At 41.0% G+C, this 25108-nt stretch overlaps 1 protein-coding gene, 1 long non-coding RNA gene and 1 other non-coding gene across 39 annotated transcripts in view; 2 read left to right on the forward strand and 1 right to left on the reverse strand.

The window, feature by feature from the left end:
• Positions 1-269: 269 nt before the first annotated feature.
• RBM39 (RNA binding motif protein 39) overlaps positions 270-25108 on the reverse strand; it is a 40765-nt gene continuing 15926 nt past the window's right edge. For 28 of the 37 annotated variants that reach the window (XM_015149108.3, XM_077951722.1, XM_015149105.3 and 25 more), the window contains 11 exons: positions 23541-23658; positions 22446-22598; positions 19654-19791; positions 14867-14932; positions 11255-11459; positions 9778-9855; positions 6073-6123; positions 4033-4114; positions 1896-2001; positions 1337-1415; positions 270-1249 (listed from right to left, as the gene is read on the reverse strand). In XM_015149108.3, coding sequence (XP_015004594.1) covers positions 1149-1249; positions 1337-1415; positions 1896-2001; positions 4033-4114; positions 6073-6123; positions 9778-9855; positions 11255-11459; positions 14867-14932; positions 19654-19791; positions 22446-22598; positions 23541-23658 — 1177 coding nt within the window. In that variant the 3' untranslated portion in view covers positions 270-1148. Of the gene's footprint in view, positions 1250-1336; positions 1416-1895; positions 2002-4032; positions 4115-6072; positions 6124-9777; positions 9856-11254; positions 11460-14866; positions 14933-19653; positions 19792-22445; positions 22599-23540; positions 23687-25108 lie in introns of all 37 variants that reach the window. The other 9 variants (XM_015149109.3, XM_077951727.1, XM_015149107.3 and 6 more) reach the window with 2 other exon arrangements.
• LOC144332153 (uncharacterized) lies at positions 14194-21145 on the forward strand. Its single transcript, XR_013399927.1, has 2 exons — positions 14194-14450; positions 20092-21145. It is a non-coding gene; the product is annotated as an uncharacterized LOC144332153 (long non-coding RNA).
• LOC114670710 (small nucleolar RNA U13) lies at positions 14596-14695 on the forward strand. Its single transcript, XR_003720404.1, has one exon. It is a non-coding gene; the product is annotated as a small nucleolar RNA U13 (small nucleolar RNA).

The following is a 25108-nucleotide window of genomic DNA, read 5'->3' on the forward strand; positions in this document are numbered from 1 at the left end:
ATGCCCAATGCAGGAGACCAAGAATGCCCAGGTTTTAAGGCCCGGCTGTTGGCTTTTCTTTTTTGTAAACCCCTCAGTTTTGATACATTCTTCTAAAATACACAGGGCTAGACTATAATGGCATAAAGGAATTCATGGGGGGCAACGTGAGGGCAAGTTTCCGCAGACTTGGCACATTTTCCCAAATGGCAAGTAATGAATTGCAACTAAAAGAACCTAATACTCTATTCTCAAATTTCTGTAACTTTAAAACATTCGAAAAATGAAGATTTCTTGTGGCCTTTTTAAGAGACTTTTATTTGAGTGGTTCTTACAAAGATTGTTGCAATATGAAAGTCATTTGTTTGATAGAAATATCAAGCTGTCTTGTCAAACACACTGAAGTAACCCAAAAATATATTTCAGAGCTCACAGAGCTTAAAAAGAGCAAAGATTATATGCAACCAGACAAAACCTATTTCTGCATTTCCTATTTCTTTCTCAGACTGCTTTGCTTACCAGACTCTCACTAAACATCTTCAGGAAATGCAGGGATCATTTTGTTTGGAATTTTAAGACACACCAGAACACATAGTATTTACAAAGAAACTTTTACAGATACATTAATTGAAAAGATACCATCAAGAAATATTGTAATTTTGAAATCTCCCTTTCTTGGCAATTAATCAGAATGCAAAATGAGATGCTACCAAACAGCCCTTTAGCTGTCTTGTATTTCCATACACTAGATGTGTATTTCAGAAACCTGCTCAACCATCAGCCAAATATCAACATTAGTGAAATGTGAAATGTAACTGCTGTGTAAAAAGTTAGGCTTCTGAAACAGTAAAAACATTACATCCCTGGTCTGCCTTTTTACAGAAAGCACATTTGTTCTCCTAGAGCTATTCCTATAGTTCATTAATTTTCTACATGAACATTTTAAAAGGCAGAACAAGAGAACAGTTTTGTATACAGTGGGATTTACTATTTAGGGAGAATGAGCACACTGCATTCCTGTTAACATTTTTATTTTTTCAAGGTAACAGGAAATTGTATACAAATGACAGTAGATCCTTGCCTCTTTATTTTTATCTAAATAAAAGATAACTCAAGATGAATTCTCAAGAAAGAAAAAAAGCTATATACATAAGGGACTATATCTTCCTTCATCGTCTACTTGGAACCAGTAGTTGTGTTGCTGTCATAGAATCAGGAAACAGGTTGTGGTAAGTTGGAAGAGGTACATACGCTGCTGTTATCATTTTACCTATTGAAAGAAACAGACATGTTGGGTTTAACGTCTTCATTTTAGAGTCCTAATAACAATGAATAAAAAAAATAAATTCAAACTCACCAGCAAACCACCTGCCATGCAATGCATTGACAGCAGCAATAGCTGCAGCAATTGATGGGCACTTCACATACACATTGCCCTAAAACACAGAAAAAAATGAAAAAAAGGTAAAGATGTTGCTGTATACAAAATAGACCCAAGTTAAATTTATTCAAGTTGCCTGCAGAAACTTAGTGCTCTATAACCACAAAATGGTTTACCATAATTGTTCCACTGGCTAGTAAGTATACGCAGAATTTCATTGAAAAATGACTTATGCTCCCAAACTTGCCCTGTTTTATCTTTTCTCTATGATTTATATGCAGCCTAAGAATGAATCAAGATGCCAAGATTTCACAGCAAGCTTTGAGAGCATTACTAGAAACTCCTCTCATACCCTGATCAAACTGTTACTGATTTTCTTTTATTTTGGAGGGTTTATTTAGCCACTATATTAAAGCTACTTTCAGGTACACACATACAAAAACTATAATGGAAGACAGTGACCATAGCATGCACCACATGTGTGAAGATTAAGTAGAGACAAACAACCTAACATCATTTATAAAGATGAAAATACCTGAGCTGAATTTTTGTCAACATAAATATGAATAACTCCTCCATGTTTATTACATTCTTCAATCACATCATCCTTAATCTCTGTATCCCATCCAACTTCTTCTTCTCTGTAAGAAAGTATTAAGGACTCTTAAATACTATTGAAACAAACTGTATATATTTACAAATGTATCAAAAAAATTAAATATTCTATGAATTAAAAAAATACTTTGGAAAAAAAGCACACTGACAGAATGTCTCTTTCCCAAAGAATACTGCAGTCTGGTATTGAAAAATAAATTTTCAATGAGGCCGGGCATGGTGACTCATGCCTGTAATCCCAGCACTTTGGGAGGCCAAGGTGGGCAGATCACCAGAGGTCAGGAGTTTGAGACCAGCCTGGCCATCATGGAGAAATCCAGTCTCTACTGAAAATACAAAAATTAGCCAGGAGTGGTAGCAGGTGCCTGTAATCCCTGCTATTCTGGAGGCTGAGGCAGGATAATCACTTGAGCCCAGGAGGCAGAGGTTGCAGTGAGCCAATATCAAATCCCTGCACTCCAGCCTAGGTGACTCCGTCTCAAAAAACAAAAAAAGTTAAAAGGTATAGGGCTCTGGGGAAAATCAAAGCCAAATAAGATAGAAAACATTGATCACAACCTAATTTTATGACTCCGCATAACCTGCAAGTGACTTTTAAATAGTTAAATGGGCCAGGCACAGCAGCTCATGCCTGTAATTCCAGCACTTTGGGAGGCTGAGGCTGGCACATCACTTGAGGTCAGGAGTTCAAGACCAGCCTGGCCAACATGGCAAAACCCTATCTCTACTATAAAGATATAAAAATCAGCCAGGCATCATGACACATGCCTGTAATCCCAGCACTTTCGGAGGCTGAAGCGAGCAGATCACTTAAGGTCAGGAGTTCGAGACCAGCCTGGCCGACATGGGAAAACCCTGTCTCTACTGAAAACACAAAAGTAGTTGGGCGTGGTGGTGTGCACCTGTAATCCCAGCTACTTGGAAGGCATGAGAATTGCTTGAACCTGGGAGATGGAGGTTGCATTGAGCTGAGATAAAGCCAGTGGCGCCACTGCACTCCAACCTGGAGTGAGACTATGGCTCCAACAAAAAAAGTTACTACTTCAATGCTATCAAACGATACTTACTACAAAAGTTTATCACCATTTTACAGATAAATTTGGTACTGGGAAAACAAAAGAATTCAAGACTCTTTGAATGAAACAGTCATACAACTGTCATTATATGAAATGTAACTTATCTGTGTTTTTTTTTTTTTTTTGAGACGGAGTCTCGCTCTGTCACCCAGGCTGGAGTGCAGTGGCCGGATCTCAGCTCACTGCAAGCTCCGCCTCCCGGGTTCACGCCATTCTCCGGCCTCAGCCTCCCGAGTAGCTGGGACTACAGGCGCCCGCCACCTCGCCCGGCTAGTTTTTTTTGTATTTCTTAATAGAGACGGGGTTTCACCGTGTTAGCCAGGATGGTCTCGATCTCCTGACCTCGTGATCCGCCCGTCTCGGCCTCCCAAAGTGCTGGGATTACAGGCTTGAGCCACCGGAAATGTAACTTATCGAAATCGAAACAAATCTACATTTTGATTGGATGTACTATAATATAAATACGATATTTAAAACCAATGAGAAGAGTTATATCCTAATCACTAGCTAGGCATAGTTTCCACGCCTGTCTGAAAAATTATTTTAAAAGGATCAAAACTATGCAGTTTCAAATGAAATATGGAAATACCAGGCCGGGCGCAGTGACTCCCGCCTGTAATCCCAGCACTTTGGGAGACAGAGGTGGGCGGATCACATCAGGTTGGGAGTTTGAGACTGGTCTGACCAACATGGTGAAACCCCGTCTCTACTAAAACTACAAAATTAGCCGGGTGTCGTGGCGCATGCCTGTAATCCCAGCCACTCGGGAGGCTGAGGCAGGAGAACTGCTTGAACCCGGGAGGCGGAGGTTGCAGTAAGCCAAGATCGTGCCATTGCACTCCTGCCTGGGCAACAAGAGCGAAACTACATCTTAAAAAAAAAAAAAAAAAGAGAGAGAGAGAAATATATGGAAAATATCTTTTCAAAACAACTCTATTAACACTTTGATAGGAAATATCAAGAATAAAGTCCATTACTTACGTTTGAGGGTTAAACATGTTAGAGAGTTGAAAACATTGTGTTGCAAGTGGCTGAACAGAGGCAGCTGCAGCTAAAGCTGAAGCTAAAAAAAGAGAGAGAAAAATTAGTTTCATGGAAAATGCATGAAAGTATCCCTCATAAATACTTAAAGGAAACCAAAAACCCACCCCAAGCATGTAACTAGGATGTCACTGGAGTATTTTACTTTATTTAATACTGCTACTAAAGTATGTATCAGTAGCTTTTAGGTGCCAGAAAACTGAGGTAACCTAATACTTGAAACAGACATTCAGAATCCTATTTTTAACAGGGAAATTAAACTTTACGTGTTATCAAAATCAATTCGATTAGACAAAATCTCAATACCCGAATAAGAAGGGATAAAACAAAATCCTTGTGAAATGCCAAATAAATCTATATCCTTTCCTATCTCTCAGCTTTCTGCCCATGAAGTTTTTTAAATCTACAAACTGTAATTATAAAAGAATTAAAAGACATATAAAAATCATCCAAGTGTTTAAAGACAATGTCCTAGAAAAATAAATCCTATTATAACAATCCTATTAAGAAAAATAAATCTTATTAATGTTTTAAAAATGATGCTTTAGCACAATAAAAGAACACTGAAAAGAGCAGCATATATGTGTAATATCCACTACTACCAAAACATACTGGGGTTTGAAGTTTAAAGAGCATTTTCCAAGACAGTTGCTCCAATGCTTTCATGTGATTTACAAAAATATTACCAGTAGCTGTTACAGAACTCACCGTAATCATATTATCTGACCAAATTTCATTCCAAAACATAATAACAACAAAGCTAAGGATAAAACAGTGCATTAGAAATTACGGTAATTAAAATAAACGATCACTTAAAGTATCAGAACTATTACACCGAGAAATTAGGGCTGTGCATAAAATATATCATAAAATGATGACTTTCTGGTAGCATTACAAGTACTTTAGCTTCTCTGTAACATACAAGTATTTTTTTCTTTTATAAAGTTTTATTTTAAACAAAATTTTAATGTAACATCAAATTCTACTGGAAAAGTTAGATTCGAGAGTGTATTATAACTATGCAAAAATGAAAATCACTGAATAGCTTACAGAATATATGGAAGTATCCTTGAAAAAACTAGAAAGTCTAAACACAACTGAGGAAGGCTTGATTCTTCCAGTTTCTCAAGTTTAGTATGATTATATACCATGAATACTAAAAAATATTAAGAAAATGTACTATACAAATATTCACGTTCAACCTAGATCAATGCAGAACACAGTAAATCTGGGAAAATCTTTTTAAAATCTCTTAACAAAACAGCACTGAGTAGAAGCATCTTGTTTGTGAAAAAATTTAATTATTGTCTATGATGGAACATGACATATCTTTCTCATAATCATTTCCCTAAACATTAAGCATACTCCTACAAAAGATACAGAACTTACATTAACAGCAAAATGCTCATGTCAAGCAACAGAGATTTAGTGATAACTAAAAAAAAGAAATCATAGCCTACTTAATGAATGGTTTCTCTGAAATATGCTTGCAATTTAAGTTTGGATAAACCTCTTATTGCTTGGTACTGGCTTAAATAAATCACTGAGTACTATGTCTTAAGCAAAAAAAGGTGAGTTTTACAGCATGATTCGTAATTTTATACTGAGACAACTTCCAGATTCCACGTTCTAAAATACTTGCCTACTCGTTAACAAGAAAATACTTTATTTCCTGACTTCTATATGCAACTTATCAACACTCAGAACACAGGCATAAAACAAAAACAAAGCTGAAAATTTTAAGCAAACTAAAGCAAAAAAAAAAAAAATGTTATTTTGATTTTTTTTTAAGTCCATTAATTTGGGTTAGGTCTTCTGAAATATAGACAGATTACTATGAATATACCACTATGTGCCATTGTGTCAAAATTCAGTCCAAATTACTGGTATAAAAATATGACAATAAATACAGAAAACTGTCTTACTACATTTAATTCTATTTCAAAGACAAAAATAAAAAATAGAAACACTTCAACTCACCTTCAGTCTGCTGGGAAAGTCTTGTTTGCAAATCTATAACAAAAGAGAATTCTACAGCTCAGTGCAGGAACAATGAAGAGCCTCAACTAACAGGGTAAATGTCAGGAAAGCATTAATAAAAGAGGACTACAACAGCAGGGTTTATTGAAATGTACTTAGTAAAACCTGGCAGCAAAACCTCCTTCCCCATTCCTCATTGACAAGGCTTTGGGGCCTTTTTTTTCCCCCTATTATCCTGGGAAACTTACTTTTCCCTCTCTCTTCCTAGACTAAACTACTCTTCCATATCTCAAGTGAATTCCACTACACTACTATACAGCTGGGAATAATGGGAAATGGGGAAAGGGAAGCACACCGGTCAGAAAATGACTGAAAAACCCTGATCTTGAGAATTCAATTCCAAGTACTTGGGAAATACAAGTATTTATATTTTTAGAGGCCATAGTACTTAACACTTTAAAAGGATATTGTAAAATTGTAAATAGTGCACATAAAAAAGCTGTAACAGTTTCAATTATTTCCCAATTTAGGAAGAACATCACCATTGGGAAACATACCATTCCAAAAGTATGTATATATTATTTTTTAAGGACTTTTCAAAGATTTAACTTGTCAAATCTAGCCCATAATGGGTCAACTTTATTAACGATTTCCTGGCCTAGTGTAAAAATTTAGCAAGGCAGGCATAAAAATTTCTGGAGTTTTCTTACAAGCTATGAAGTTTAGGAAAATCAATCAGTATTAAAAATAAGAGGGATGTGACCAATATATTTTCTCATATAATCGTTAAGATTGTTAAGATTTCTACAGTGGATGCCATCTTAAAGCTGCTACAGAGTGCAACAGTGGCAAGTCTGAAGATTAAGTCTGCCACGGTGCTATAATGCTCTCCTGAAGTTCTTTTGATAGAAATATGTAACATCAAAATTCTGATTCAGTAACCTAATTTTCAATAAAATCTGATTCAATTTCAACACTTTATTACCACATATACGGGTTTCTTGCTGGGGAGAGAAAACGATCATAAAACATGGGCAAAAAAGTACCGGGATGTGCAGCCCAAGTTGTATCAGGATAAAATACCTGGGTCCCAGGTGCTCAAAATTGGCATCTCAGGGAGCTGAAGAAATGTAACTGGTGTATACTGAAGGAACTTGAAGACATGACCATGTGAACAGTGTCAGTAAACTTTAAATAATAACACAATTTGTCTTTTTTTTCCTAAAATGGGAAAAAATGTATAGATATCAGAAATCCATGCTATTTTGTCTATCAACCCAATCTTAATTTCAAAAATGATTTGTCATATCATTTGGACAAAGTAAAAAATAAAGCATGGGTTTCATAAAGATAAAGACTCTAACCTATCTTAGAAAGGGCCTATCAAACTGGCAGAATAAAATAATGTGGATATAGTGATGATCCACCCCTGGTTTCACCCAATAGCTTTAAAAGACTTAGGGGACAAGGGCCTCAAACACAGTGAACACTCAACAATTTTATTTCAACAGGTTATATGTAGTATTTTAATGACCACCATCTGGAGAAAAACATCCAGTTACACAGATATTCACCTAAAACATGAGTGTTATTTAATGCAGAAGAAATTTATAGTAAGTCTAAAAAAACAGAATGATCTTTAAAATCATCTCTACCACCAGCACTAAAAAAGAGAATATAACAAGATACATAGACAAAGGGTAGGGACTATTATCAGGAATCCATATGGAGTTTTAGGATTTTAGCTGCCTACATTCAAACAATCTTAATATAAACTACATGGTAAGAAAGAACCCGAGAGGCACAGTCATACATAATAAAAGAAATAATGGCTGACGATAGAACTGGTATTTAACAGAGGATAATCTTCAGTTAATTGAAGATATTCAGAGCAAATGAAGGTATCTGATACAGCATCCAGGGTGTAACAGTAATTGTCTATAAATGACCCCTTTTTTGTCACTGTATCAATTCCCTGAAGGCTGGAACAAATCTTTCACCACCCTTTAGTGGAATACCTAGAACAGGAACTAAAAATTTTCTGAATTGTCAAAGAACAATATGAACAACGGGAAGCAAAATAGGTAAACAGTTTTCTGGTTTAAAAAAAAAAAAACAAACTTTTAAACTGCAATAATAGGGTATAATTCTCTAAGTAATGAATTTAGTATCAATTAGAGCAAGTAGCAATCGACAATTATTCACTATAAAGGATCAAATAGCTAACACTATAAACTCAAAATATGTATTAATCCAATGGAATAACTTAAGGAGGGATCAAATGACTGCTAAATACACAAATGCCTTACTGGTTGATTCTTCTTATAAGTATAAACTGGCATCGTTGTCAGAAATTCTAGGGAGTAACTGCTTGTCAACTTTCAAGATAAGTCATACAATTTGATAGAAAGGAAATGAAACCAAAGGCAGGTTTTCTAAAGGTACTCACACACTTAAGAACATCCACTAAGAAGGCAAAGCAGTGAAAAAATAAATGTAAAACCAGAAATGATCTTCTACTTTAATTGAATATTGAGCCTTCAATTTTGAAGAAAGTCATGAAGCAACCACAGGACCTCTCCATACATTCAGATGCAGTACTACCAGGGTCTAAAATATATCTTCTGAGTTACAGTCTCACTTCGTATATAAGGTCAAAGGACCAGCCAGGTAAGGCTGCTCATGCCTGTAGCCCAGGATTTTGGAGGCTGAGGCAGGCGGGTCTCTACACTACAAGGTTCCTCTTATAATGTTCTAAAGGCATGTCTTTGACATTTCAAAATTAAATCCTATCCTATCTCCTAGATTTGGGTCATTGTAGAAGTTACAGGTAATTAAGGCATGAGGGCCCAACGCAGTGGCTCACATCTGTAATCCCAGCACTTTGGGAGGCCAAGGCGGGCAGATCACTTGAGGTAAGGCGTTCAAGACCAGCCTGGCCAACATGGTGAAACCCCATCTCTACTAAAAATATCCCTGCTACTCGGGAGGCTGAGGCACAAGAATTGCTTGAACCCAAGAGGTGGAGGTTGCAGTGAGCCGAGACTGCACCACTGCACTCCAGCCTGGGCAACAGAGCAAGTCAACTGTCATAAAAAAAATAATAAAAAATAAATTTAAAAAGGTGGGGAGAGGCGCGCGGGGGAATGAGTGTTTTATAAACTAAATCCCTTTTTACACAATTATAAAAATGTCAATTCACCCTTCTTTTCCTGTTGTGTCCAAAATCTCCATCTCCCAATTCATGATCTTAAATTTGTATGTACTATTAAAAAAAATAACTGTCTTTACACTCTTACTACTACAATAGTTTTAAGTAAAGCTTTTTTAAATGCCTCTGGTATTTTCTGAATTCGAATATTACAACAAATATTTTTTCGATCAAACAATATAGACCTTGTAGTATTCAACAAAAGTGATATATTTTAAAATATATCACTTAATTTAATTTAAAATATATTATGTCAATGAGTTTCAACTAAAAACTGGGGTGCAGGGTTTAAAATTGTCCTGACAGCTCATTTTGATGCATGGTTAATTCTAGCCTACATCTCCACTTCCTTAAATAGAAGACTAGAAACTAACAGGTTATAAGTACTTGATGAATTGAATTCTCAGTAAGTCCTTTTGAATGTAAAAATTTGGAAAATTTTCGAATTAGATGAAAAAACAATGATTTAAAATTAGAAAAGATTCAATTCCTACCTGCCACAGCACCAAATGCCAAAGAGCCACTCATCTGTAGAGCTTGCTGTGCTGCTGGTGGAATCTGCAAACCTGTACCTGTAAAAGAATAGTCTTAAAGTTCTTACTATGTTGAGAGCAGAGAAACGAAGTTTCCTGGGTGGTTAATATCATGATCACTTCACTAAAACAAACTGCAAGGAGGGCCGAGTGTGGTGGTTTATGCCTGTTATCTTAGCTAGCACTCAGGGAGGTGGTTCACTTAAACAGAGATAGGGATCAACCTGGGCAACAACTGTGAAACTCCATCTCTCTCTCTCTATATATACATATATATTTTTTGAGATGGACTATCACTCTTGCTGCACAGGCTGGAGTGCAATGGCGCAGTCCCAGCTCACTGCAACCTCCCCCTCCCAGGTTCAAGTGATTCTCCTGCCTCAGGCTCCTGAGTAGCTGAGATTACAGGCATGTGCCACCATGCCCACTTAATTTTGTATTTTTAGTGGAGACAGGGTTTCTCCATGCTGGTCAGGCTGGTCTCAAACTCCTGACCTCAGGCAATCCACCTGCCACGGCCTCCCAAAGTGCTGGGATTACAGTTGTGAGCCACTGCACCAGGCAGTAACCCCATGTCTTAAAAATAACCAACGAGGCCAGGCGTGGTAGCTCACGCCTGTAATCCCAGCACTTTGGGAGGCCGAGGCGGGCGGATCACAAGGTCAGGAGATCGAGACCACGGTGAAACCCCGTCTCTACTAAAAATACAAAAAATTAGCCGGGCGCGGTGGCGGGTGCCCGTAGTCCCAGCTACTCAGGAGGCTGAGGCAGGAGAATGGCATGAATCCGGGAGGCGGAGCTTGCAGTGAGCCGAGATAGCACCACTGCACTCTAGCCTGGGTGACACAGTGAGACTCTGTCTCAAAAAAAAAAAACCAAAAAAACCAAAAAAACAACCAACAACAACAAACAGAAATTAGCTACAACAACAACAACAACAACAAAAAAAACAGAAATTAGCCACAACAACAACAACAACAACAAAAAAACAGAAATTAGCCAGGCACGGTGGTGGTGGTTTACTACTGTTAGTCCCAGCTAATTAGAGGTTAGGGTGGGAGGACTTCAGCCAAAGAGGCAGAGGTTGCAGTGAGCCAGAATCGCACAACTGCACTCCAAATTGGGCAACAGAGCTAGACCTCGCATCAAAAAATAAGAAATTACAAAAAGAAAAACTTGTAATATCCTAAGTATGACATGTAAACACTACATAAAGGAAGTCTTGCAAATTATGCTGTGGCGTTCAAAACACGTTAATATAGATTTCCACACATTAATACAAGGCACATCATCTATAAAATAACATGCAGTGTGCCCAAGGATAACGCCAACTACAAAATAAGATAAAATCTTTTTCCACTTCTTAGTTTGCATGGCTACCTTTCTTTTCCATTACAATACCTACAGTAAATCATTCGTAGTAGCAAGGAACACTTACCCTCTGCAAGTCTTGCCATTAACTGAAGACGACCAGTTGTTCCCAAATCAATTCCAGTCCTTTCCAGTTCATCACTGTCCAAAAATGAACTAGCACTCGAAGCATCAGTACGTTCAGTAACATGACCAACTTTCATTGGCCTTCCTGCTAGTTCAAATCCATTAAGTTGTTCCAAAGCCTTTTTGGCACATTCTGAATCAGAAAACTATACGATGGGCAAGGCGGGGACAGGAGACAGTGTTTTAGTTTTTAAAATATAAACTATACTTTAAAATACAAATTTATTTTTAGTATATTCAATAATTACTCCTGAATACTAAGGTAGAATTTTCAACTGGTAAGTAGCAAACATAACACACATGAAGACGACACAAGCAAATTAAATTAGGCTTGTTGATGCGGTAGTTTACATAGAAGATATTACCAGTAATGACAGCTTTATATTTGAGAACATGGGATCGTGGTTAGAAAATGTGAGAACTGGCTGGGTGCAATGGCTCCCACCTGTAATCTCAGCACTTTGGGAGGCCGAGGCAGGCAGAACATCTGAGGTAGAATTTAGTACTTTTCTAATAAAAATGTGCCCACTGACGAAAGTCAATATAATCCTCACATATAAAACACTACTTTTATATAAGCAATTAAATGCTTAACTTGATGTAAATTACATATATATAAAATTCTGATTTACACATATACCCACAATGGCTTATTTGGAGGAAAAAAGGTGGAAAATATCCACACTAAAGTTACTAGAATAAAAAAATAAAATTGGTGAGCTATGTTTCATAATTTTCTCCTTTCACCAATTCACTGAGGTAGGTAACAGCCCAATGACAAATTAAACAGATTCGCTATCAACATAGGAACAGGCTTACATTTTATTGAAATGTAGATATAAGTCAACACTTTTAATTTCCTGACAGAGATATATAATGTACTTTAAAAAATACTGTTTCCAGGCCGGATGCGGTGGCTCACGCCTGTAATACCAGCACTTCGGGAGGCCAAGGCAGGCGGATCACGAGGTCAGGAGATCGAGACCATCCTGGCTAACATGGTGAAACCCCGTCTCTACTAAAAATGCAAAAAATTAGCCAGGCAAGGCGGCGGGCGCCTGTAGTCCCAGCTCCTTGGGAGGCTGAGGCAGGAGAATGGCATGAACCCAGGAGGCGGAGCTTGCAGTGAGCCGAGATCACGCCACTGCACTCCAGCCTGGGCGACTGAGCTATACTCCGTCTCAAAAAAAAAAAAAAAAAAAAAAAAAAAAAACACTGTTTCCAGGACCTTAAAAGATTACAGAGCTCACACATCTGAAAAAAGTACCATCATGTATGAGTTTCAAAATGAGATGTTAATACACAAAAACACTTTGCTTTTAAAAGTAAAAGGCATATCTTCTTAAATCTTCTTGCCATTACTTCAACTGTCACCTCATAACCCTACTAAGACAGGGCAGCCATGGCTAGCCAAAAACACTTTTTTAAAAAAATTTTTTGAGACAAGATTCTTGCTCTGTCACCCAGGCTGGAGGGCAGTGGCGCCATCTCAGCACACTGCAACCTCTGCCTCCCGGATTTAGGCAATTCTTCCTCACCCTCCCTAGTTGCTAGGATTACAGGCACCCACCACCATGCCCCGCTAATTTTTTGTATTTTTAGTAGAGACTGGGTTGCACCATGTTGGCCAGCATGGTCTCAATCTCCTGACCTCAGGTGATCCACCCCCTTGGCCTCCCAAAGTGCTGGGATTACAGGCATGAGCCACCACACACAGCCCAAAATCATTTTTGATAAGACAATTCTAGTCTTGGTTGTGAGGTATGTACATTAAAAAAAGGATCTTAAGTAAAAAAGAATTGTTAACAGACCTTCGTTTATTTAACTGTTAACAATGTCTCAAAAGGTTATCAAAGATGAAAGTATAAAACATTCAACTACATGACTATCTGGCTGACCATGTATATACATCCTATATATATGTATATATAGGATATAGTAAAGGATAATAGGAACACAGTAATATAGTTTGGATCCTTGTCCCCTCTAAATCTCATGTTGAAATGGGATCCCCACTGTGGAAGGTGTGACTTGACAAAAAGTATGAAAAGGCAGATCCCTCATGAATGGCTTGGTGCACTCCCCCTGCTAATGGGCAAGGGTTCTTGCTCTGTTACTTCACAGGACGTCTTCCTCTCTCCTTCTCCCTTTCTCCAAGTGACACACCTGCTCCTCCAAGCTATAACCACAAGTAAAGGCTTTGTGAAGCACGATTAACAGCTTCCTGAGGCCACCACAGAATCTGAGCAGCTCTTAGTGTCATGTTTATATGGCCTGCAGGACGTAATAAACCTATTTTCTTAAATTACTTTATATCTATTTATTTTTAGTTTTACTTTCTCTCGAGGCATAGTCTTACTCTGTTGCCCAGGCTGGAGCACTGGAGCACAATAGCACAATCTTGGCTCACTGCAATCTCTACATCCTGAGTTTAAGCAATCCTCCTGCCTTGCCTCACGAGTAGCTGGGATTACAGTCAAGCACCACCATGCCCAGCTAATTTTTGTATTTTTAGTAGAGATGGGGTTTTGCCATGTTGGCCAGGCTGGTCTCAACTGCACTACAGCCTGGGCAACAAAGCGAGACTCTAGCTCATGAAAAAACAAGTTAATTAATTAAAAATTAAAGCCAGAAGCAGAGCTTCATGCATATAATCCCAGCACTTTGAAAGGCTAAAGTGGGAGAACACTTAAGCCCAGGAGTTTTGACACCAACCTAACCAACATAGTGAGACCCGTCTTTATAATTTTTCTTTATAAATTATCCAGTCTTGAGTATTACTTTATAGGAACACACAATGGACTAACACATCGTTTAAAAAACTTTCATTATATAATAAATGGTAACCGCTGCTTACTAAAAAGTAGCAACTGTGCGAAAATTTCTTTTGAGACAGAGTCTCACTCTTGTCCTCCAGGCTGGAGTGCAGTGGGTGCCATCTCGGCTCACTGCAACCTCCGCCTCCCAGATTCAAGTGACTCTCCTGCCTCAGCCTCCTAAGTAGCTGGGATTACAGGCACCCATCACCATGTCTGGCTACTTTTTGTACTTTTTAGTAGAGATAGGGTTTTGCCATGCTGGCCATGCTGGTCTCGAACTTCTAACCTCAGGTGATCCACCCGCCTCGGCCTCCCAAAGTGCTGGGATTACAGGCGTGAGCCACCGCGCCCAGCCACAACAACTAATTTAAATCACTTGAAAATATTAAACATGCTGCCTTCCCCACCATTATTAACTATTATTGTACTTTTATTGTACTTTTACTATGCAACTTAGATCAAAAAATTTTAGGAGTTCCTAAGTGTGATAATTTGGTTTTCACATTCATGTGTGAGCTGTGCCTGCCTTTTGTTACAAGGGCATATTAAACTTTGCTGTGAAAAAAAATTTTTTTGATCAGACACAGAGGCTCAGTCCTGTAAATCCCAGCAATTTGGAAGGCTAAGGTAGGACATCACTTAAGGCCAAGAACTAGAGACTGATCTGAGCAACACAGCAAATACAGTTAAAAGAAAAAAAAAACCTAAGTAATGTAATTATGGTAAATACTTACTGTAATAAATCCATATCCCTTGGATCGACCAGTTTCACTGTCCATCATCAGCTGGATACTTTCAATCTATAATTGAAAAGCATAATTACTATTTAACTCAAAAGCAGAGTACAAAACTACTTTATTCCCTGAGACATGGTTTTAAAAATCTACCAGTCTCCTCATCCTCATCACAAAACCTCATCACCAAGAAGTCTTTTTGAAGTCTAGAAACTATAATTTTATATTTATAAAATGAAAAAAATTAGGCTGGGCGTGGTGGCTGGCACCTGTAATCCCAGCATTTTGGGAGGCTGAAGGAGGCGAATCACCTGAGGTCAGGAGTTTGGGACCAGGTGAAACATGTCTCCACCAACATGGCGAAATCAGGTCTCCAACAAAAATACAAAAATTGTCTGGGCTTAGTGGCGCATGCCTGTACGCCCAGCTACTCAGAATGCTGAAGCAGGAGAATCGCTTGAAGCCGAGAGGCAGAGGCTGCAACAAGCCCAGAGCATGCCACTGTACTCCAGATTGGGCAACAGAGTGAGACTTGGTCTCAAAAAAAAACTCTAGAAACTTCCCAAGCAAGAAATTATGCATTGGGGAGCAGAGGGAGTAGGAAAAAAAAACCATGATTTTATTTTATTTTATTTTATTTATTTATTTTTTTGAGACGGAGTCTCGCTTTGTGGCCCAGGCTGGAGTGCAGTGGCCGGATCTCAGCTCAATGCAAGCTCTGCCTCCTGGGTTTATGCCATTCTCCTGCCTCAGCCTCCCGAGTAGCTGGGACTATAGGCGCCCGCCACCTCGCCCGGCTAGTTTTTTGTATTTTTTAGTAGAGACGGGGTTTCACCGTGTTAGCCAGGATGGTCTCGATCTCCTGACCTCGTGATCCGCCCGTCTCGGCCTCCCAAAGTGCTGGGATTACAGGCTTGAGCCACCGCGCCCGGCATGATTTTAAACTAAGATTATCTTTTACATCAATACTAAACCATGAAAACCAGAAATCCATCGTAAATTACCATTAGAAGGCAGAAACAAAATCGATGTTTCCTTCCCACTATGCTAATAACACCAAGTAGTAATTTCCAATTATATCAGGCAGAATTGTAAAAATGGAGTAACTAAAAGTTATTCCAATGAATTTGGCGATATACAATGAATTGGGCGTTAACTGCACAATTCTGTGAACGGTACTAACTAAAAACCATTAAGTTTACTTTCAATCAGTGAATTGCAACACAATCTCCCGATTAAGCTGTCCATTAAAAAAAAAAGGAGTGAAGCCGGGCGCGGTGGCTCAAGCCTGTAATCCCAGCACTTTGGGAGGCTGAGACGGGCGGATCACAAGGTCGGGAGATCGAGACCATCCTGGCTAACACAGTGAAACCCCGTCTCTACTAAAAAATACAAAAAACTAGCCGGGTGAGGTGGCGGGCGCCTGTGGTCCCAGCTACTCCAGAGGCTGAGGCAGGAGAATGGCGTAAACCCAGGAGGCGGAGCTTGCAGTGAGCTGAGATCCGGCCACTGCACTCCAGCCTGGGCGACAGAGCCAGACTCAGTCTCAAAAAAAAAAAAAAAAAAAGCCGGGCGCGGTGGCTCACGCCTGTAATCCCAGCTCTTTGGGAGGCCAAGGCGGGCGGATCACAAGGTCAGGAGATCGAGACCACGGTGAAACCCCGTCTCTACTAAAAATACAAAAAATTAGCCGGGCGCGGTTGTGGGCGCCTGTAGTCCCAGCTACTCGGGAGGCTGAGGCAGGAGAATGGCGTGAACCCGGGAGGCGGAGCTTGCAGTGAGCCGAGATCGCGCCACTGCACTCCAGCCTAGGCGACAGAGCGAGACTCCGTCTCAAAAAAAAAAAAAAAAAAAAAAGGAGTGAAAAATTAAAACAGAGCATCCAGCCAGGTGGGTTGGCTCAGGTCTATAATCCCAGCACTTTGGGAGACAGGAGGATCGCATGTTGAGGAGGTGGACGCTACACAGTGAGCTTGCATTATGCTGTTGCACTCCAGTCAGAGTCACAGACGGAGACTCTGTCTCAAATAAGGAAGGACCTTTTAATGTTAAGTATATTTTACCAAAATTATAAAAAAAAAAGAAGCAAAGTTTATTTGCTAGTATTTGCTAAGCCACAGAATGTCTATGGAAGGATGTTTAAAAAAAAAACAGATAAGGGTTGCCTCTAGAAAAGGGGTAGTCGTGTATGAAGTGGGGCTATGATACAGATAAGATATTCTAGGAGCATTAGTCAGCAAAAAATAAACAATATAAACATTTAGACTGGGCTTGGTGGCTCACACCTGTAATCCCAGCACTTTGGGAGGCTGATATAGGCAGACTGCCTGAGCTCAGGAGTTCGAGACCAGCCTGGGCACCACAGTGAAACCCCGTCTCTACTAAAACACAAAAACTAAGGTCGGGCTCGGTGGCTCACGCCTGTAATCCCACCATTTCAGGAGGCTGAGGAGGGCGAATCACCAGAGGCCAGGAGTTCGAGACCAGCCTGACCAACATGGAGAAACTCTGTCTCTATTAAAAATACAAAATGAGCAGGGCGTGGAGGCGAATGTCTGTAATCCCAGCTACTTGGGAGGCTGAGGCAGGAGAATCGCTTGAACCCGGGAGACGGGAGTTGCGGAGAGCTGAGGTCACGCCATTGCACTCCAGCCTGGGAAACAAAAGTGATACTCCGTCTCAAAAAAAAAAGCCAGGTGTGGCAGCATGCACCTATAATCCCAGCTGCTAGGGAAGCTGTAGAAGAATCACTAGAACCTGGGAGGCAGAGGCTGCAGTGAACCAAGAGTGTGCTACTGCACTCCAGCCTGGGCGACAGCGGAAGACTCAGACTCCAAAAAATTAAACCTTTAAAAAGGGCTTCTTATTAAAGTTTCTACATAATGTTTAATGTTTAATGGAGTTGGGCACTTAATACAGACTAATTGTTCTAGGGCAAAGGTAAGCAAACTACATATACCCTATGGACCAACTCCAGCTTGTTTTATAAACGTTTCTCCTGTCTGAGCCTCCAGAGTAGTAACATGGAACTACAGGCATATGCCACCAAGCCCGGCTAATTTTTGCATTTTTAGCAGAGACCAGGTTTCACCATGTTGCCCAGGCTGGTCTCGAATTCCTGACCTCAAGTGATCCACCCAACTCAGCCCCCCAAAGTGCTGGGATCACAGGCATGAGTCACTGTGCCCTGCCCATACTCATTTTCTTTTTTTTTTTTTTTTTTTTGAGACGGAGTCTGGCTCTGTCGCCCAAGCTGGAGTGCAGTGGCCGGATCTCAGCTCACTGCAAGCCCCGCCCCCCGGGTTCATGCCATTCTCCTGCCTCAGCCTCCCGAGTAGCTGGGAGTACAGGCGCCCGCCACCTCGCCCGGCTAATTTTTTTTTTTTGTATTTTAGTAGAGACGGGGTTTCACCGTGTTAGCCAGGATGGTCTCGACTCGATCTCCTGACCTCGTGATCCGCCCGTCTCGGCCTCCCAAAGTGCTGGGATTACAGGCTTGAGCCACCGCGCCTGGCCCATACTCATTTTCTTAACAGCTTACAGCTGTTTGGAGAAGAGTTGCGTACTTGCAACAAGTCCATATGGCACTGACAACCTAAAATGGGTCTGGGCGCAGCGGCTCACGCCTGTAATCACAACACTTCAGGAGACCGAGGCGGGTAGATCACCTAAGGTCAGCAGTTCGAGACCAACCTGACCAACATGGAAAAACCCAGTCTCTACTAAAAATACCAAAAATTAGCTGGGTGTGGTGGTCAGAGCCTGTAATCCCAGCTACTCAGGAGGCTGAGGCAGGAGAATCAATTGATCCCGGGAGGCAGAGGTTGCAGTGAGCCGAGATTGCGCCGTTGCACTCCAGTCTAGGGGAAAGGAGTGAAACTCCCATCTCAAAATTTAAGCAACAGTTTGACAAATCATACTCTAAAGTAACTAATTTAAGTATCAACTGTTCCCTGATGTTATTTTTTTTTTTTTTTGAGATGGAGTCTCGCTCTGTCACCCAGGTTGGAGTGCAGTGGCGCGATCTCGGCTCACTGCAACCTCTGCCTCCCAGGCTCACGCCATTCTCCTGCCTCAGCCTCCCGAGCAGCTGGTACTACAGGCGCCCACCACCACGTCTGGCTAATTTTTTTGTATTTTTTTTAGTAGAGATGGGGTTTCACTGTGTTCGCCAGGATGGTCTCGATCTCCTGGCCTCTTGATCCACCCGCCTCGGTCTCCCAAAGTGCTAGGATTACAGACGTGAGCCACCGCGCCAGGCCCTGATGTTAATTTTTATATGGTACGTAGATTTCTCAAATATCTATGATTATTCTTTTTCTTTTCTTTCTTTTTGTATTTTTAGTATAGACAAGGTTTCACCACACTGGCCAAGCTGGTCTCAAACTCCTGACCTCAAGCAATCCACCTGCCTCGGCCTCCCAAATAGATGGGATTACAAGTGTAAGCCACTGCACCTGGCCGGTGAATCCATTTTTAAAAGTTAAATTTTATTTGTTCTATCCAGCTCCTTTTAAATTTATGCCTTTTGCTAAAATTACTGAGTGGAAAAGGTTCATTGCTCACAGTGACAGGACAGTCTTGGAAACTGTGTCTCCTTAACACAAAAGTAGTTAGACACTCTTGGTTTAGGTATATAGCACAGACAAGTCCTCCAGAACAAAATCCAAGCTGCTCTGAACTGAGCTCAAGACCACAATGCCAGACACAAGAAGGACATACAGAAATTATGTAGTTATACTCAGATCAACAACCTACTGAAGATTCATTGAAGACTGTGGACTTACCCTTCCAAAAGGCTCAAAGATCCCACGAAGCATATCTTCAGTTATGTTGAAGTGTAATGAGCCCACATAAAGCCTCATAGGTCCAGCACTTCCCTTTTGTAAATTGTTTGCCATTGCTGCAGCTCTGTTTTTCTCTGCCTAGAAGACAAAAATGCATGTCACAGAGCTAATACACAGCAGTTTAAAGACACACGCCTTCCATCTGCATAACTAATGTCAAAGTTTAGAGTGATAAAAATACCACCCTACACAAGGATCAACTTAATAGGAGGCATCTAGGATACGCAAAATTCATAGAGAGGAAGTAGATTACATTTTACCAAGGGCCTGCAGGAAATTAGGGGGTTACACCTTCAAGAGTACAGTTTCTGGCTGGGCGCAGTGGCTCATGCCTGTAATCCCAGCACTTTGGGAGGTCGAGGTGGGCAGATCACAAAGTTAGGAGATTGAGACCATCCTGGCTAACATGGTGAAACCCCGCCACTAAACATACAAAAAATTAGCCAGGCATGGTAGCGGACGCCTATAGTCCCAGCTACTTGGTAGGCTGAGACAGGAGAATGGCATGAACCCAGGAGGCAGAGCTTGCAGTGAGCCGAGACTGCGCCACTGCACTCCAGCCTGGGCAACTGAGCGAGAGTCCATCTCAGAGTACAGTTTCTTTTTTTTTAATTATTATTATACTTTAAGTTCTAGGGTACATGTGCACAACGTGCAGGTTTGTTACATATGTATTCTTGTGCCATGTTGGCGTGCTGCACCCATCAACTCGTCAGCACCCATCAACTTGTCATTTACATCAGGTATAACTCCCAATGCAATCCCTCCCCCCAGAGTACAGTTTCTGTATGAGACAATGAATACTTCTGGAAATGATTAGTGGGGATGATTACTCCATCATTATAAATGTAATTAATAGCACTGAACTGTACACTTTAAAAATGGTTAAAAAAATGGTTGAAACGCCAAATGTGTGTGTATAAAACCACAATGAAAATAATTTTATTTAGAGTTTTTTTTTTTTTTGAGACAAGAGTCTCACACTATGTTTCCCAGGCTGGTCTTGAACTCCTAAACTTAAGTGATCATCCTTCCTTCTCAGCCACTAGAGACTGCCAGGGACTACAGTACACCCCATCACACCCTGCTTATTTTAGAATGTTTTCAGGGCATATGCCAGTTCATGATTCATTTAACACCTAAAATGAATCATGAACCTACATTCTGACAACAATCTTAAGATGCATTCTGATAACACACATACCAAATACAGAGAAGAATGCTTCATGGAATTGTTAGACACAATCAATATTCGTTAAAATACTCTTGAGATTGGTATAACCAAGCGTACAGTTGTTTGTGATAAAATAAGGGGCATATGCCATAACGTAAACTGTATCACCAAGCCAACATTTTGAGTCAGCTGTCATCCCTCCATAACCAAGATCTCAAAAAAAAAAAAAAAAGTTGTCCATTTGCATTCTAACACAGGCTTCTCTTGTAACAAACTAGAGTACATTGGGTAGTACTGCTCTACAACAGGTAACAACCTGTTATAGAGCGTATTAAAAACTTCATTTAATATGCTACTTCTCAGCGCTGGGTCCGGCCAATCCACACCCAGCTACTAAGTTTGTCTTCCAACATAGGAAGTAATCTGAGTAATTTTTTTTTCTTTTTTCTGAGACAGAGTCTTGTTCTTGTCGCCCAGGCTGCGGTGCAATGGCGTGATCTCGGCTCACTGCAACCTCTGCCTCCTAGGTTCAAGCAATTCTCCTGCCTCAGCCTTCCAAGAAGCTGGGATTATAGGCGCCTGCCACCATGCCCAGCTAATTTTTTTATTTTAGTAGAGACAAGGTTTCACCATGTCGGCCAGGCTGGTCTCAAACTCCTGACCTCAGGTGATCTGCTGACCTCAACCTCCCAAAGTGCTGGGATTACAAGCGTGAGCCATCGTGCCCGGCCAAAAAAGTAAAATATGAAATGCTGTCAAAGTGCAGTGTGGTTCAAATGATCCAAACACTTCAGGAGGCCCAGGCCAGAGGATCACTTGAGCCCAAAAGTTTGAAACCAGCCTGAGCAACATGGCAAGACCCTGTTTCTTCAAAAAATTTAAAAATTAGCTGGGAGCGGTGGCATGCACCTGTAGTCCTAGCTACTCAGGAAACTGGGGAGAAAAGACTGCTTGAGCACAGCAGGTCAAGGCTACAGTGAGCTGTGATTATCTCACTGCACTCCAGCCCTGGCAACAGAGTGAGACCTTATCTCAAAAACAAGGCCGGGTGTGGTGGCTCACGACTGTAATCTCAGCACTTTGGAAGGCTGAGGTAGGAGGATCACCTGAGGTCAGGAGTTCAAGACTACCCTGGCCGACATGATGAAACCCCATCTCTACCAAAAATATAAAAAGTAGCTGAGTGTGGTGGCAGGCTCCTGTAATCCCAGCTACTCAGGAGGCTGAGGCAGGAGAATCACTTGAACCTGAGAGGTGGAGGCTGCAGTGAGCCGAGATCATGCCATTGCACTCCAGCCTGGTGATAGAGACTCCCATCTCAAAAACAAAACAAAACAAAAGGCAAAATCATCAAATTTCAAGCACAAGGAGAAAAGATAGGATGACAGTCTTGAGAAAACTATATCAATGTTAATGAAGGCAAAGTTAAAAAAAAGGTCCTGAGAACATCTGACTCAACGTAATGAGTAGCAGTCACAGAACACAACAGCAGTATGCCATGCAACAAGAGGCTTTAAACACCATCAATAATCAAACTTTTAACCAAGAAAAAAATTACCTGTGATGCCTGTACTATGATTGGCACTCCTAAAACTCGTTGGCCAGTTAATCCTATTGCTAGAGGCACTGAGCTAACATCAACGAACTCCACATAAGCAATTCCTTTGGAACGTCTTGAATTTCTGTCAGATATCATTCTCACATCTCGAACCTACGAAGAAAACACAGTTCTGTTTGTGCAACCATCCACTGTAAGCCATGTAGATATATTTCAAGGAGACATTAATGTTGAAGGATGAAGGCATTTTTAAAAATTTAATTGAGGCCAGGCGCGGTGGCTCACGCCTGTAATCCCAGCAGTTTGGGAGGCCGAGGCGGGCGGATCACGAGGTCAGGAGATTGAGACCATCCTGGCTAACATAGTGAAACCCCGTCTCTACTAAAAATACAAAAAATTAGCTGAGCGTGGTGGTGCGTGCCTGTAGTCCCAGCTACTCAGAGGCTGAGGCAGGAGAATGGTGTGAACCCAGGAGGCGGAGCTTGCAGTGAGCCAAGATGGTGCCACTGCACTCCAGCTTGGGCGACAAAGCAAGACTCCGTCTCAAAAAAAAAAAAAAAAAAAATTTAATTGAAAAAGTAAATAGGCCGGGTGCGGTGGCTCACGCCTGTAATCCCAGCACTTTGGAAGGCCGAGGCGGGCGGATCACAAGGTCAGGAGATCGAGACCATGGTGAAACCCCGTCTCTACTAAAAATAGAAAAAAAAAAAAATTAGCCGGGCGCAGTGGCGGGCGCCTGTAGTCCCAGCTACTCGGGAGGCTGAGGCCGGAGAATGGCGTGAACCCGGGAGGCGGAGCTTGCAGTGAGCCGAGATTGCGCCACTGCACTCCAGCCTGGGTGACAGAGCGAGACTCCGTCTCAAAAAAAAAAAAAAAGAAAAAGTAAATCTGTGGGACAATTCCTATATCCTATCTATATCTTTGAACCAATTTGTAGTAACATTTATCAACTCCAATACTATAAGATGCAAAATTTGTTTGTGGAAACATTACCACAAACAAATACTGGTACTAAATCAAATGAAATATTTGATGTTTAGATGTTTTCTCTTGCAATTTCTACCTACTTGACCTCCCTAAACAGGTTAAGATTACCTTTCCTACTGTAGAGAAAAACTCTTCCAAATCCCTTGGTCGAATTCTTGCCGCCAGCTGCATACAGAAGACTGTCCTTGCATCTCTTTCCTCAGGAGTTAAATTATCAATAGGTTCCCTAATAGAAGTAAAAAATATAAAATTAACTTCGTAACAGATTTTAAAATAATTTTTGTCTTTTTTATTTCTTCATATAGTTCAACAGTTTTTCAGGTGGTTTTTGGTTACATAGATGAGTTCTTTAGTGGTAAATTCTGAGTGTACCTGTCACCTGAGCAGTATACACTCAGCTCCTTTCCCAACTCCACACCAATATTTTCATCTTTAGAAATCAGGTCTTGCTATGTTGCACAGGTTGATCTTGAACTACTGAGCTCAAGCAATCCTTTTGTCCTAAACACCCCCATAGAGACAGGGTTTCACCACATTAGCTAGGCTGATCTCGAACTCCTGACCTCAGATTATCCACCTGCCTTGGCCTCCCAAAGTGGTGGGATAACAGGTGTGAGCCACCACGCCTGGCCTAAAATAATTCTCAAACATGTTCAGCAAACAGAATAAGCTGGCCGGGCGCAGCGGCTCAAGCCTGTAATCCCAGCACTTTGGGAGGCCGAGATGGGCGGATCACGAGGTCAGGAGATCGAGATCATCCTGGCCAACACGGTGAAACCCCGTCTCTACTAAAAAAATACAAAAAACTAGCCGGGTGAGGTGGCGGGCGCCTGGAGTCCCAGCTACTCGGGAGGCTGAGGCAGGAGAATGGCGTAAACCCGGGAGGCGGAGCTTGCAGTGAGCTGAGATCCGGCCACTGCACTCCAGCCCGGGCGACAGAGCCAGACTCCGTCTCAAAAAAAAAAAAAAGAATAAGGTTTACTGTTTCTTGTAATCACATCTTACGTGGAATTAGTACAGAAGTCTACTGGCCTTACAATCTCACAAAGGGTAAAATTTTTCTTTTCTTTTTTTCTTTTTGAAATGGAGTCTCACTGTCGCCCAGGCTGAGTGCAGTGGCGCAATCTCGGCTAACTGCAACCTCTACCTCCAGGGTTCGAGCAATTCTCCTGCCTCAGACTCCCAAGTAGCTGGCACTACAGGCATGTGCCACCAAGCCTGGCTAATCTTCTGTATTTTTAGTAGAGATAGGATTTCAATGTGTTAGCTAGGATGGTCTCGATCTCCTGACCTTGATGACCACCCACCTCAGCCTCCCAAAGTACTGGGATTGCAGGCTGCAGCCACCACGCCTGGCCCAAAAGGGGTAATTTTTCTAAAGCAAGGGTCAACCAGAAGCCTGACAGTTTAACCACAGTCATAAAACATATCACCAGACCAATCACAAATGCCAGACTGATCCAAAATCAGTGTAATGGATGATTATTTACAACAAAACCATGTAATTGTAAAGTGAAATTAAGTTTGACAATCACAAATGGCAAACGAAGTGAAACCCTCAATGATTGTAAGAATTCTACTTTACAAATTCAGATACAGTGTCTATTAACATCATCTCTGTTGCAAAATATCAATTAATATTTTAAGTCAATCCTTTAAGATGTAAGCCTCAACAT

The sequence above is a fragment of the Macaca mulatta genome, chromosome 10 (assembly GCF_049350105.2).
Source record: "Macaca mulatta isolate MMU2019108-1 chromosome 10, T2T-MMU8v2.0, whole genome shotgun sequence".
Lineage (NCBI taxonomy): Eukaryota > Metazoa > Chordata > Mammalia > Primates > Cercopithecidae > Macaca > Macaca mulatta.